Here is a 15,436-nt window from a genome sequence, read left to right on the forward strand (position 1 = left end):
AAAAAAACCTGTTTTAATTGTCAATTCACTGCTAAATGCTAAAAGGGGGGCTGGGGGACCAATAAAAAACATAGAAAACATATTTTTGATAACAAAAAACATTTAAAATGTTGGGAATGAGTACCTTGGTTTTATTAATAATATACAAAACAATTTTTGTAGTCAGCTGATTGATGATGGCGGGGCTACCCAGCTGGCTTAGCGTTACTAGAGACAGCTGCAGGGAAACATGTCAGTTACAGCATTTCAAACTTGTACACAAAATAACTTCTAAGAGACACTGAATAGTTCATGTCAGGCCAGTACAGCAGGATGCAGATGATCCTTGTCTGTTCCCAGACATTTTGCTGTGATCCCATGACTCCATCTGTCCCCCCCCAGTGGGAGCGAAGCTGTGATATCTTACCTGTCCCTGTCTGACCCTGGCGTCCCTTTACTCCAGAGGCGTCACTTTGATTTACAGACCCTCTAGTAGCAGGAAGAGCACAGTCAGGAGAAAGCTAATGGAGTGGAAATGCTGAGAGAGCAGGGAGAATTTGAATGGGGTAGTTTTTCTTTTAATATGTAGTACAAGCTAAAAAAAAAAATAGAAAAAAATATATATTCTGTTGTTTTCTTCGGTCCTTCACGACAGCAGCATCTTTTCTTTTTATTACAGCAAGTGTTTCCTTCCTATTCTGGTGGAATGAATGTATTAGTTCTGACACAGAGCTGTATTTTTATTCCTCTCCAGGAGGCAGACAGCTGGGAAATCATTGAGGGGCTGAAAATCGGTCAGAGCAACGTCCAGAGGCCTGATAAGCACGAGGGTTTCATGTTGAAGAAGCGGAAATGGCCCCTGAAAGGCTGGCACAAGGTAAGATCCACAGGCAGAGCGAGACACGGAAAGCTTTTGTTGCTGGAAAATCACTTTCAAACACAGCCGCTGTTTGAATGTTAAACAGTTTGCTGTCTAGTAAAGTGCGTCTGCGTGAAAGAAGTTCTCCTTTTTCATGCCTCACCCTGTCTGGGCCTCTTCTGTTTCCTTTAAAGTCACCGCCGTCAGCATCAGCAGAACTGTTGTTTTCTCATAACACATGAATACCAGTGGAAGCAAGTCCCTGATGTTCGCATATTTGAACTCACAACACTGCAGAACACACAGATCCAATGTCCTGCAGCTAATTATGACATGATAAATAATAATAATAGTGATATAAACTGGTACAATGTGATCTATATTCAATGTCTGCACTTCCTGTTTTTTAACCAACACATTATTTATGTGCTTATTTTCTCTGCAGCGTTTTTTTGTTCTGGACAATGGTATCCTGAAGTACTCCAAGTCCCCCATTGATGTAAGTAACCCTGACTATAACCCACAGGCAGATACAGGGCAGCCTGGCCTGACATCAGCTCGGCCTGGCAATGAGTCAGCAGAAACATCTGCAGCACGGGTCATGATGTTGAATGTGTTTTCTGCACGCCATCCCACTTTGCACGAAAGCTCGAACTTTCCGGACTAAATGGAAATGTAACACATGACTGCTACAAAAGAAACAGGCACACTGTGGAGCGCTTGTACTGACTTGTTTAAGTCATCTAACCTCCATCAAGTGTCAGTTAGCCGAATGGTTAAGGCACTTTTATCTGAATGTTTTTCGTGGCTGCAGTGCAGTTGGTTTAATTGCTCAGTGCTAGGTCTACACAGGAAGTTTAAGGCCTACTTAGAACCCAAACTCTGATTTAAGACTGAGGAAAGAAAGAGTTATTTAACTTGTTAGTCGAGCCTGTGGGACTGTTGTCTGATTGATAAAGCTGATATTCTTCAAATCAGATATGAGAGGGGTCTGATGTAACTGTACTAGTCAGAGACAACAGCTTGTTAGTATAAGCAATCTGAAAATTTGTCTCAATTGTTTTGCAGATACATAGAAGTTGAGCTTTAAGCTGAACTGAGAGAAACTGTACCAGGCACTGATTTCATACCACATAACACTCTGTATCATAGATTGAGAAATCAATAACAGGGTTAGGGTTAAATGACCTCCGTCTCTTTAACTAAATGCGTTGTTGCAGCTTGCTACAGATATAACCTATATTTTCACTCCAAGATAAAGCATGCTTAAATATTTATAGGAGGAAACTTGTTCAATCTGTGTGAGAGTTCACCTGAAGGCCAAAATGTCTTCTTTGTATTAATAATAAGTGAATTATTTTCACACAGTAATCGATCTGCACAATACTGACGAATACCAGTTTCATCCTCAGTATTATATCAGTTTTACAATTGTAGAAAATACCCCCAGTTCAGTTCCACCTCTCCCCTTGTTTCCTGTCTGCTTCTCTAATAATGATAATAATAATAATAATAATAATAATAATAATAACTACATAAATCTTTCCTGCATGGCGTACTACAACAGCACATTTCTATCAGGTGAGCTCAAGCACCTCTTTATTAACATCATCTGTCACCTTGCAAATGTGTTTGTTTAAGCTAGATATCATTTATTACTATTAACTACATAAAATACTATTTTTGCAATACAAGATCTAGTGGTTCTGGATTTTTTTCATGAAGTAAACTGTACTAGACGTTTGTGGTCAATGCCGATATCACTATTAAGAAGTGTTAAGATATAAGACATTCTCGGCCAATAAACACACATTTTTCTTCAATTATCCTTCAAATGTTAAAATGTTGATAAATCAGTTAGCATTCTTATTTTTGTCTTTCATTCTACATGTGAATATATATATCTCTTTTACCAAAGGATAATTGTTTTTCTCAAATTATCGAAAATAATTACAATACCAAACACGATATTTCCAGTTCCCTACAGCGACCCACTGTAAGTGCAGAAGAAGCCCCTTGCGTACAGTTCGCCCTGGTTGAGAATCCCTGACTTAAACAATTTATTGATTATCACAATAGTTGCTGTTCTGTTGATAATTTTACCAGATGAAGGTCTGAAAAGTGAAACATCAATGGAAGAAAAAAATTATCAACAGCCGGGAGGTTTCTGTTGTTTTTGTGAAAGAAGTTTGTTGTAATTACAGATAAAAATAAAGTGTGTGCAACACTGACTAACTGTAACCTTGAGTGAACTGAGTTAACTGAAAAAAATTGTGTCCCTAGATTCAAAAAGGCAAACTTCATGGCAGCATCGACGTTGGCCTCTCAGTCATGTCCATCAAGAAGAGGGCCCGTCGTATCGACCTGGACACCGAGGAGCATATCTATCACCTCAAGGTAATACTGATGGGAAGAGTCAATACTGTGATTTCAATGCTGATGAACAGGTCAATTAAGTTTAAAGCTGTCCGTCCTCTTCTTATTAGGTCAAATCTCAAGACATCTTTGATGCCTGGGTGTCAAAGTTGCGTCATCACCGGCTTTACCGCCAGAACGAGATTGTGCGATCTCCGCGGGAGGCCACCATGCGAACGTTTCCTCCCCCAGCTGCCATTGAGTCCCCCCAACCTGCTTCGAGTGTGGTACGGGAAGCCAAGGTGAGCCCTCTCACCCCCCTCCTCATAATACCACAGACTGTGCTTGTAAATAGGGTCGCAGCTCATGATTATTTTCATTATCGGTCAATCATTTGATTTAAAAAATGTTTGAAAACTGGGGCTTCACAATTATAACAGCAATTTGATGAAGTACTGTGGTGCTGCAGAGATGCCCTGGCCCACAAAACTTGTCCAGATGTAAGAAAACATGTTTGTTTGGTACAGACCCCAACAAATCATATCATGATTTTAATCATTTTTTCAGTGCAAAAATCATCATTCCCACCAATTGTGAAGCATGTCGTGTGAGTGTAATATCTGTCAAAATAATCACAATATGATTTTTTTACCATGTCGTGTAGCCCTAATGAAAAAAGGGACATGTTTCATCTTCAATTTTCTCATTTTGTCTGGACAACACAAGACCACAGATATTTTATTTCAAATCATATAAAACAGAGATTCTCACATTGAAGAAGCTGGAACCTGACACTATTTGACATTTTTGATTGAGACCGATCCTCCGTCTAAGTTTCATGGAAGTGGATTCAGTAGTTTTTGTGTAATCCTGCTGACCAACCAACAAACAAATGGCCCCAGCTGAAACATAACCTCCTTGGCGGAGGTGATTATAAATGATCAGAATTATTGCTGATTATTTCTGTAAAAATATGAGCAGAAAAACTAAAGCCTAACAATCCAGATTTTGATGTTACAATGGGCCTTTCTAACCACAGTAGCCTTAACATTTTTAATGCTTCTACTTTGTATCAAGCTTAAAAGCAGACTCTCTCTCTCTGTGCGCTGAGCATAGTGCGATTACTTATTCAAGAAGGGTATGTCACGGGGACTGAGAGATTGCCTCGTTCTGTTTTTACTGGAAACTGGGAGAGTGTACCAAAATGTCATCCAGACAAGAGGAAGTAACATTTACAGTAACGACAGGAAGGCTTTATAGTGTTACCTGATTTTACACCTTTCATTTTGTACTTTCAATTCTCCTATTTAAAAGTAACATTTCCATACAAGTGCTGTTTTACCAAATGGTCGTAATCTGATCCCTGTAATATCTGGCTAATTGCTAAACTAATGGCTGTGAATGTGCAGACGGATAACTGCCCAGTAACGCTGATTGCACCAGTAATTATATTCCGATCATTAGGAGAGCAGACAGGGTTTGTCTTCAGTGCAGTGTGTGAGCCTCTGCACCTTGCTGATGTGTCTGAACTGTGAGTAAATGTGAGGATGCAGCCATGACAGGTTCTCCAGGGAGTGTGGCTCTGTGCCTCTTGCAGGCCATTACAGGTGATCAGTAGGATGTGATTCAGAGCAGCTGGCTGCAGCCTGACGAGCTCTCCCAGTAGAACAGCTCAAACGAGAGACTCCAGTCGTCGAGTCAGAATTAACTGCGAGGTGAAAGACTTAATTTTGTAACGAGGACTGTCAAGGTCTCTTTGGAAGCTTCTGCATGGCGGTATTTGTTCTCTATGTGCCCCTCGAAGCAGATAATACAACAATGTATTCCTCTGATTCAACCTGCTTTATTTAATAAGTACATTTCTTGACATTTAAACTTTAGATGTACTGCAGCTGTTGCAGGTGGGTCGAGGGCACAGAACATCCTTCCAGTAGAGAAAGAGGGATGCATTTAAATACCAGTGATGTTTTTGTATCCAGAATATCCCTGAAAGGATCCGTCAGAATAAATAATTAATAAAATGGAAAAGTAAATCATAAAGTAAATGAAGAGTTGAATTAATACAAACGTAAGTAAATACAGAGGCGAATTAAAGCAGAAATATCAATTTATGTCACATTTTATAGGTGATTTGAAGCCTACATTTATCTCCAATTATTTTTGGTGTATTTAATGGCAAAGTAACTTTTTTATTTATTTCCACTTTTGGCAGTTTCAGTCCTCTATACATTTGGAATATCCCCTCTTTCACACTGTCAGTGCCCCTTTAATAACTATACTATGATCAAAACACGTTGCACACGGTAAACTTAACTAAACAGACAAATCTGACCCTACAGCAGGCGAAGCCAAGCAGCTTGCCGTGGCAGCCTGTGGCCCCCAGCAACATCAGCAACAGCAGCCTGCCGGCCTCCTACAGTAACGGCCAGAGCAAGGTGGCTGCCTGGCTGCAAGAATCAGAGGAGATGGACAAGTGCGCAGAGGGTGAGTGCCATTTCCTTTCTCATGCAGGAACCAAATCTGATTTCACGAAGAAGTAGATTAAATCATGCCTTACGATAAGTTCACTGAACCCTCAGTGGAGGATTGATGACCCATTTCATGACACCTAACAGTGAATGTGTTTGTTTGCACGCGGTTGTGAATTTTATTTTCAGAGCTCGCACGATGCCAGTCCAACCTGACCGAGCTGAGCCGGTTATTGCAGAGTCTGGAAATTCTGCAAAGGACACAGTCAGCGCCCAACTTCACAGAAATGCAGGTAAAGAAGTTAGTGATGGACGTGTGTCAGTGTAAGAAAGGAAGAGTCTTTAAAACCATAGCAGTCACCTTATTCAGCCGAGCTCACAGAACACCTGCCAGCTTCTCTAACTGTCTATTAAATTCAATTAGTATTATTCTTTTATGATAATTTGTGGCTGCAATGCATTTTTTAACACAACAAATCTCATTTGTCTCAATATTTTATTTGCAACTCATTTGTGGTAATGTTGTCTTCTGTTGCCATTTCACTGCAATCAATGTTCTTGTTTTAACGTTTGCTTTTTTTGTGATGTGTTTGTCCTATTAACCACATTTTGCATATTTTGATCCACGCATGACACAAAGACCAATTGTGTTGAGTTGTCAAAGAAAGAAAAGCGCTTGAACAGAAGATGGAGAACTAAAAGTGTCGGCAAAGATGCAAAATTCCAGCTTCAGGTATCTGTTTTTTGATTTGCTCTGCCACATTGAGACACACTCACAGAGACAGGAGTTTTAATATTTACAGACTTGCGGTCACTGTTAAACACACTCAGATATGATTCATTCAGGTCACATTGAAAAACAAAAAACAGTTAATGCAGTTAATATATCATATATTTACATGGCGGCCATTTTCCTCCTACATCAAGCTCAAATGTTGCACTTCTGCTTTCCAACTTGAAGTCCTATAAACATAGAGAATCCAACAATTGTTATCATTTCACCTCTCACTGATTGATCAGTATGGACACCTTTCCTGTCGTATTGTTTAACACTATCGAACAGTGATGTTAGCTTGGAAGTGTTTGAATGCCGATGTTAGTTGTCGCCTAACAGAAGCTTGTGGCTAATGACTCATTTTTATCATTTCACACCTCCCTGAATTATCAGCAACAGAAAGGAACTATCCACTATCTTTTTAGTTGCTAATCAATCAGGATGTTGTGAAATGACAACAATACATCAGATTCCCTACATCAGTCCAAAGTGCAACCTGTTGAACAGCAGCATAACATTAGCCTAGCATTTGAGCTTCTCCACTGAGCATGACATCAGAGGAAAATGGCCACTGTGTGAATATGGTCTATTAAGATTTGTTGGATTTTAATTTAAATAGAAACAGTATATTCTCCATATAAAGTACAGTAACTATTCAGTGTAAGAGTAGTTCACAGTGTTGGTTAGTGTTCAGAGAGACTTAGATATAACTGAGAAGTCTTGTTTGTTTCCTCTCTAAGTATGTTAGTCTAGGCAAAGTGTTATTGAGTGAGACTGAAATGTAAAGTGTACTCACTGCTCTCTTTGCTGTTTTTAAGAGGGGAGATGTCACAGCTCATCCACAGTAGAGACAAAATTGTATTTGCTTTCTCTGTCTTTTTTTTTGTTCTTTAGCCAGTCTGCACGGCAACTGGCACTTATTAGTGTGGTGTGTCACAGCCTGAGTAATGATTTTTCCATCTTTGCTAATTTTCACTGATTTTGCCTAATTTATCTCAGCTGTCCAACCTAAAACGACTTAATGTGATTTCATTCTCTGCTGCTTTGTCTTTTAAACCAACCACTGTGCTGAAAGGGACATTTTAGGCAAGATGTTGTTCTCATGAATAGATTTATCTATCACAGAATCTAAAGGCTCCTCTGTAGTTGCTGGACAGCTGTTCATCCCAAAAGGCAAAGCAATACAGTCAGTTCAGGTGCTATTTATTTACCAGTTGACTGCCAATCTTCATAGGTTTTATCCCATGAAGATGCAGTTATTTCGTTATTATTTTTAAGGAAGTAATGAGAAAAGACCGCTCCTCAGTGTTACATGTCAGATATTAAACTGTACATCCAGAGATAACAATATGCCTTATCGTATCGAGGTTCTTTCCCCTCGTGGCTGGTTTGGCTGTCACACAACGCATCTTTTTTCCTCTCAGCTGATTGACAGTGGTCCTCTGTGGTCGTCGTCTCTCTCCAGGTCCCCCTGTCTACCAGCATGTCCCCCGTCCGCCTCCACTCATCCAACCCCAACCTGTGTGCCGAGCTGGTGGACTTTCAGCCCCCCGTCTCGCGGCTGACAGACAGCGGAGAGTGTGCGAGTGACTACATTAAACTTCAGGAGGAATTCTGCACCATCGCCCAGAAAGGTGGGCAGGCAGCACGCACGACTGCATGGTCAGGAGTTATTAGGCGAGATATGTCCCAGTGTTTAGTAAATCTTAAAGGAGTATTCTGTTTTTTTCAATCCTGGATCTTTTCTTCACAGTAGTTTTACCTTTTGTTGCTATTGGTTATGATATCATTAACTTCTAAAAGTAACTGCGAGATTGCTGAGATAAGGTGACATCGTTAAAAAGAAGTCAGACAGGTCGAGAAACACATTCACGCAGGTTTTGAATAATGTCCCAGGTTAGCCAAACTTATTGAGAAGATTAAAGAAAAGTGAGTAAAATTGAATTAAACGAGCTGCTGTTAACTTCCGTCAAAGTTTAAAACAGACTTACTCTGGTTGAACTTTGATCCGCCATACTTACAATAATTGTGTGTAAAAAGTTTTTCTGTCCAGTGAGGGCTCATTAGACACATAGTGGATGAGCTCATTATCAGTTTTAACTTCCAAATATAGTGGTGTAGACAGTCTGGCAGAACCACCTGTCTGACCTGTTGTGCTGCCTCGTGGGACTTCTCAAAGCGATGTCGTCATCTTCCCAGATATCAATGTGAACTTAGTAAGCTGAAGTTGGTATACACTTAGACTGGGTTTTTCTTCTTAAACTACAGTTCTGTCAATTGCTCAAGCACATTTTCTGAAACGCTGGTACAATTATTGGTGATTTAAGGGTGGAAAATAAATGGCCAATAATTTAGATAATCAGTCAAGGAAGTCATCAAGCAAAAAATCCCAAAGGTTTGCCCATTCCACCTTGTTGTATGTGAGGTTTTACTGCCTTTCACTGTTTTATATCATAGTAAATTTAGTCTTGAATCGTCTCTGGGCTTTTGTACCTTCTACATCAGGGGTTTTCAAAGTGAGAGACTGTGGGTCACGAAAGGCTTCCTGAATGTGTCACTGGGTTAATTGAATATAACTGTATTGTACTGTAAACAGAGAATAAATTTGACTGTACGGTCAGTGTGAATGCTACTAACGTCCTTGCATCCCGTCTCTCTCTGTGCAGTCCACTCGCTGCTGAAGTCTGCCTTCAACACCGTGGCCATAGAGAAAGAAAAGATCAAACAGATTCTGTCTGACCAGGAGCAGTCGGACCAATCAGCCCAGATCAACTCTCTCAGGAAGTCTCTGTCACAGGTAATGAGCCGTCTTCAACCATTACCCATGATGCCTTTTTCTTTCGACCGTTTGTTAGGGTTAGTTAATCTGAGCCGTTTGTCATATTCTGCTGCTTCACATTCGTAATGCTCAGTGTGTGGCTGTTTTAACGTATAATTACCAGGAGTGATCGGGGACATTACTGGGGAGATTACTGTAGTAATTCGAGCCATGTGTCTTCAGACTCAGATCCATTTTGTAGTTGTCATGTTAGAAGACGTGCTCACGTTGACGGGCTGTCACATGAAACACACAAGCTACAGCTCATTCTGAGGCGGTCACGGTAATTGCTATTGAAAAAGATGGTGTGTGGAGATGAGAGCACAGGCGAGTGAGTAGTGAAAGTTCAATCATCTTCTCCCATATTAATTGGCGAGAGAGGGAAATGCATTGTGCAGTTCATTAACTCGGCTCCTTGGGGCTGTCTCTCTACTCCAGTCATTTAATAGGACGGTTCCTCTGCTAACAGTTGACATCATTTCGGTGAAATGTTTCTGCTGCTTTATCTCCACTTTGTTCCTAATTGGATGTCTGTGTGACAATGTTGTCGTAGGCCTGAGGTCAGGCTTTTATAGCAAAGCTCTGTGGGAAGTTGATAGTCAGGAGTCATGGTTGTTAAAGCAACAGATGCTGATTTCAACTCTTTGAATCTCTGTGGGGAATTACTTTCCTTTTATATTTTATTCCCCATGCACATATTTACTTAGGTAGCTGGAATATTTCTATGTTAAAAGTGGACTGCTTGAATGTGTTAGGGGTCGTTCATAGTGATGAACATGCAGAAAATGACTGCCTGCTCTACTGAGCGTTTTAGCATCTTCCAGCTTGTTGTTTTGGTTTTGTTTGGTTTGGTGAGCAGCAGGCAGCTGTTTCCAGGTAAAAAAAGCTCAGATGAACTCACTGCTAGCACCAAACATCAGACAAGGTTAGTAGCTACATAGTGAAGCTTTTAGCAATTTAAGAGCCAGATATTTCCTTGAAGAATTGACAAAAACAGCACTTACAGGAGACTGAATATTGGATTTAAAAGAGAAGTTCACTGAAAAATGAAAATTCAGTCATTATCTGCTCACCCTCATGCGGATGGTCGGGTGAAGTTTTGTAGTCCACAAAACATTTCTGGAGCTTCACAGCAAAACAGCGTTGCAGCATTCTCCTAAACAACTGAAGTAGATGGGGACTTGTTTTGAACATTAAAAAAACAACCAGAAAAGGCATTAAGTGACTCCATACAGCTCGTCTGCCATAATCCAAGACTCCAGAAGCCCCAAGAGCCTAAATTGATTTAAAAATATGTTTTTTTACACCTTTATTTAAAGCAGAAATCTCCACTGTAGCTGCTAAGGGTGCACAAGCTCGACCACACGTCAAAGATGTAAATAGCGTCTGCATTCTTGCACGAAGGGGGGATTGTGTGAGGGATCTCTTTACTGCGAGCATGGAGAGGATGAATGACAGCAGCTAATACTGTGAGAGTATTAAGATGGCCTTGAAAAAGATTCAAACCAATCCTCCGTTTATGTGCAGTTGTTTGTCATTCTTTGAATCTATCTTTATCCAATGAATCAAACACAAGATCTTCCCATCCACTCCTGCCCAACTAAAAATAAACAGAAAAATGACAACAACAACAAAAAAACTGCAGACAAAAAATTAACATATTTTTCTACAATATTCAAAATAAAGCAGATGAAGCGAACACACTGTGCATGGGGAGTTTAGAGTCGATGTCCAGGCTACTTACAGTAAAAAGGGCCAAGTCAGTTCTGTCATAGCGGATTTTCTCCAAGCAGACAAACAGACGTAGCATAAATCTAACCAGTACATGAAGCAGTCAACAGTTGATCCTGTTTGGATATGAACATACAATTTCATGTAAAGTTAAAAAAAAAAAACCACATTTTTATCATTTAGGCGCTGTCCCAAAATGCAGAACTTCGCACCCGACTCAACCGCATCCACTCTGAATCAGTCCTGACTGAACAAGTTGTCAGTGTGAACATCATCTCCACGCCTGACGAGGTAGGTCAATGAGGTCAGCCCGTCACTGACAGAGCTAATTTCTGACTCTTACATTGATAAAACAGGAAAGGTTTTCCAAGGCTGGCCTGGCACTTGTAGTGGTTGCCTCCTTGCGTTTGTCAATTGCATTATTGATTCCTGTCCTTACGTATTGATGGTGTTTGCAGTACGCGCTGGCAGGTAAGCTTAAAGGATCATTATTCTATGCAGAACCTGACATCAAGGTTAATGGAAAAAATGACTAATTAGAAGCGGATGGGAGCTTGCCCTCTGGCAAGGATACACATGCTGCAAAAATGGACTCCGTGTTGTCTTCTGATAGTGTTTGTGTTTTTTCAGGGCTGTGTTTTTTTTCTTCGGCCTGTCATCATTGCATCATCTTGTGTGTTTGCCTGCAGGCCGGGGAACAGATGGGGATCCCTCTGACTCAGCAGGCATCTAATGAGAGCCGACTCTCCATGTCGGAGTCCGTCTCAGAGTTCTTTGACGCCCAAGAAGTGCTTCTGTCAGCCAGCTCGTCTGAGAATGAGGTATAACAGAGGACAGAAGAGCAGCAGCTTTGAGAAAGGACGGCAGAGGGAGTGAATCGAGGATGGGGTTAAACTGGCCCTGCTGCTGGGAAGCCAGATAAAATGTCACTGTAATGGCTGTGTGGAGCTGGAGTTAGTCAGCAATTATTGAGGGCAGCATGAAAAGCAGCGATAGCGTGTTTAACCTAAACTAAGTCAGGCACATGGGAGGACTTTTTTTTTCCCAGTCGTCCCCGAGGCTTAATCTCTCAGTTGTGTCTCAGAATCATAACACTCCTCTTCTGTCTGCTCCTCTTGATTTGTAGCTTCCAGCTTTGTTATAAAAGCAGTCTGTACCCATTTTAACTCCCGTGAACACCCTGCTCCAAATATATGTGGTCTCTGAAGAGCCATTAAGCATTGAAGCACCCCAGGCACGCATTGAGCCGTGTTGAAGGATTTCTCACCGAGGAAATTCATCAACCCCCCATCCTCCAGCTCCTTCTGCAGGCCCATTCAGACCTATGTTGGACAAATCTCCACCGGCAGCAGGATGATATTATAGAGTCCATTACAGCAGGTTGCTACAATATGCTCCTCTTTGGCACCATCAATGGCCCCATTGTGTTTGCTATATATATGAAAGTATGAAAATGCTGCAGTGTCTTGTCTCGTCTGATTACTGCAGTGGGACAGTTAGCCGAAGACTGCTGCAGTTTGTTAGCCACTGGCGAACTGCAGTAACTGTGTGTGTGTGTGTGCATGTGAGGCTGCTCTGGTCAGAGTTTGTGTTGTACTCCGCTGCACTGACTCACTCCGCTCTGTACCTGTTCCTCTCGCAGGGCTCAGACGATGAGTCATATGTCAGCGATGTGAGCGATAACATTTCAGAGGACAACGCCAGCGTGACTGATAACGTCTCCAGACAAAGTAGGTCCAATCCCGCACCATCACGAGCCTGAGCCAGGCATCTGTAGTTCCCTATTCGGAAAATTTAATAAAAGAGGGGATCCCACTCAGTGGATCAACTGTGCTTCCCATAAGACACACGCACACAGACACACTGGCGCACATTGGTTCTGGGAAGCTCATTTATCAGTTAGGCAGAGGCAGTTGACTTTGCAGGGTTGCTTCGTGCCAAGGGCTTCTCCAAGACTTTATGAAAGCTGTCTGTGAAGGGACAGACGGGACCTCCCTCCTCCATCTTTGTCACATACCACACAGCGACATACAGAAGTATATACGGAGATGAAAACACTCCTATAGTCTCAGAGTTTGGAATTAATATTATTTTAAGGTAACTGAAATATATACTAGGGATGTGCACAATGAGTGAGACGATGAAATGTTGCTACCCTGGCTAGTCAGCACCAGAAATACTAGATGGTTAAAGTTGCAATATGTAGGAATTTTAGTTTAAAACTAAAATTCAAAGAATGTGAAGAATTAACAGTTTGGATGTTGTGTGGAAGAAAAGAGAAGATATGTAATGTGTCACAGCGATATCTATTGAAGTTAGCATGCTAACCAGCTAGCCCCTAGCCATTTCATACTTCAAGAGGTGATAGTCTTACAGTAAACGACACAGACACGCCCCCGGTGCTTCAAGCTCCGTGTCCAGGCAGAGTCAGCCGATGCGCTAGATGCACAGTTAACTGAGCTAACTAGCTAACAGCAACTACAGTTAGCAGCAGTTAGCAGTTACTCTGGTGATATGCTGTCCCCTATTTATTTGTATGAATTCAACAGGTGTCCAATTGTTATAGATTGCACCTTTAAACTTATTATTACAAACTAACACATTTTAATTACATATTGACATAATATGCACTTAAATTTTCCAATTTCCAATATTAACAACATACTTTATATTAAATTATATTAAATATTTGCTATGCTATTCAGTTCAGCCAATTAAAATCTGTTGTAATAATCAGATTCATTTCCTAAAGATAATTGTGTAACTGCTATTGGTTCACTCTAAATGAGATCATGGATAGTTTTCATAATGGACAGCGCAAAGTTCTTACTTTGAGACCAGTACACTAGTCTTAGGTTTAGTCTGACTTACTGGATGTAGACTGTTGGTGTAAAGCCTGCCATTGCAAACGAGCTTGAGCATTTTTTTCAACTGTCACAGAATGAGAAACAGACTTTTCTCCAGCGCTGACATAGTGATGTGGAGATCTGGCAATGCAAGACTAGTCTAAGTTTAAATTTCAGTTTAAACATCAAGTCTTTTGCAGCAACTCTACAGATGGCATGCAAAGTAAATGAAATAAAGATGTGAAAATGTGTGCTCCACATACCCGCTGTCATTTCAGTGTATTTGACGTTGGGAACCCTAACCCTACAGCGATACAGTGTCCCAGTTAGTTGACAGTGATATTGCCAAGCCGACATCAGCGTACATTATGCAAACTGACAAAAAATTATCCAAAGAAGAAACGCCAATCTGCACAAAAACGATCCAGGCCAGGTTTTTAATGAAAACTATGAACATGACAGCATCTCAGCTGTTTTAGCCTTTGTCTCCTGAGACTGATATTTTGGGATCATTTTTAAAATCTCATTGATAGCTTTGTGGCTCATTTCTGACATTTTCATCCTATCAGAGCCTGCATGAGGTTTTTTTATCTGGTCCAGAGACACCAGGCTGATAACCAGAGGGGACAGAGTGTCAGGAGGGATTGAAGGACAAGGCTGAACCAAAGAACAGAGCTCTTATCCTGATTTGACTTTAATTTACTTGAGTTGCCCCTCTATTTATTTTATCTGATATTATTTGTATTTGTTTTACGTATTTTTTAGTCTGGACTTTGACAGTGCTTTATAAATTAAGAGTGTTATTATTGTGATAATATAAAACAATTTACAAAGAGCCTTTCAAAACACAGATACAAAATGCTTTACAATAAAAACAGAACATATTAAAAACACAAAGAGGATAAAAATGGACTAAAAGCAATAAAAAACTTAACACATTAAAACATGAAGTGTCATAAATGAAATCACTGAAAAGTTATTTAAAAGACTAAACAGAGTTGTGAGCAGCCAAATGATACTGTTAAGAACATGTTTCTGATCAGTGACTGTCACAGATAACGTCGTATGGACGGTTAATGAGGTGTTGTTCTCTTCCCAGTGGCCAACGGAGACTTTGCTGGCTGTGCCTTCCGTAACGGGCGGCGCACCTGCCTGCCGGCGCCGTGTCCTGACACCAGCAACATCAACCTCTGGAACATCCTGAGAAACAACATCGGCAAGGACTTGTCCAAAGTGTCCATGCCCGTGGAGCTCAACGAGCCCCTCAACACCCTGCAACGCATGTGTGAAGAGCTGGAGTACAGCGAGCTGCTAGACAAGGCCGCTGAGACCGAGGACCCCTTTGAACGCATGGTAAAGAAGCCGTCAGTCTGTCACATCACATGCTCATCAGGTTACATCAAAAGAACATGCCGACCCTTTGTTGCTGTTCATAAAGCAATTTTTTTTTCGTATGGTGGATGTTGAATCCTGCCGATTTTAAATCCCTGCTGTATTTCTGTGTCTGTCACACCTGTGTTTGTTTATGTATGAGGTGACATTGCCAACGTAAATAGCCTCACTCAGTCGTGTCTGCGAGGCAGTGGTATGCTCCGATGCCGCCGC

At 41.0% G+C, this 15,436-nt stretch overlaps 1 protein-coding gene across 4 annotated transcripts in view; it reads left to right on the forward strand.

Annotated features, from left to right (window-relative positions):
• Positions 1 to 15,436, forward strand: part of osbpl6 (oxysterol binding protein-like 6) — a 45,793-nt gene that overhangs the window by 23,281 nt on the left and 7,076 nt on the right. The window contains exons 3-15 of one of the 4 annotated variants that reach the window (XM_084361647.1): positions 734 to 856; positions 1,284 to 1,337; positions 3,122 to 3,235; positions 3,325 to 3,495; positions 5,533 to 5,677; positions 5,851 to 5,954; positions 6,302 to 6,394; positions 7,902 to 8,070; positions 9,103 to 9,233; positions 11,169 to 11,276; positions 11,675 to 11,806; positions 12,628 to 12,715; positions 14,931 to 15,184. In XM_084361647.1, the coding sequence (XP_084217773.1) occupies positions 734 to 856; positions 1,284 to 1,337; positions 3,122 to 3,235; positions 3,325 to 3,495; positions 5,533 to 5,677; positions 5,851 to 5,954; positions 6,302 to 6,394; positions 7,902 to 8,070; positions 9,103 to 9,233; positions 11,169 to 11,276; positions 11,675 to 11,806; positions 12,628 to 12,715; positions 14,931 to 15,184 (1,686 nt within the window). Of the gene's footprint in view, positions 1 to 733; positions 857 to 1,283; positions 1,338 to 3,121; positions 3,236 to 3,324; positions 3,496 to 4,925; positions 4,970 to 5,532; positions 5,678 to 5,850; positions 5,955 to 6,301; positions 6,395 to 7,901; positions 8,071 to 9,102; positions 9,234 to 11,168; positions 11,277 to 11,674; positions 11,807 to 12,627; positions 12,716 to 14,930; positions 15,185 to 15,436 lie in introns of those variants that run through there. The other 3 variants (XM_084361649.1, XM_084361648.1, XM_084361650.1) reach the window with 3 other exon arrangements.

The sequence above is a fragment of the Pagrus pagrus genome, assembly GCF_965226575.1.
Source record: "Pagrus pagrus genome assembly, chromosome: 9".
Taxonomy (NCBI): Eukaryota; Metazoa; Chordata; class Actinopteri; order Spariformes; family Sparidae; genus Pagrus; species Pagrus pagrus.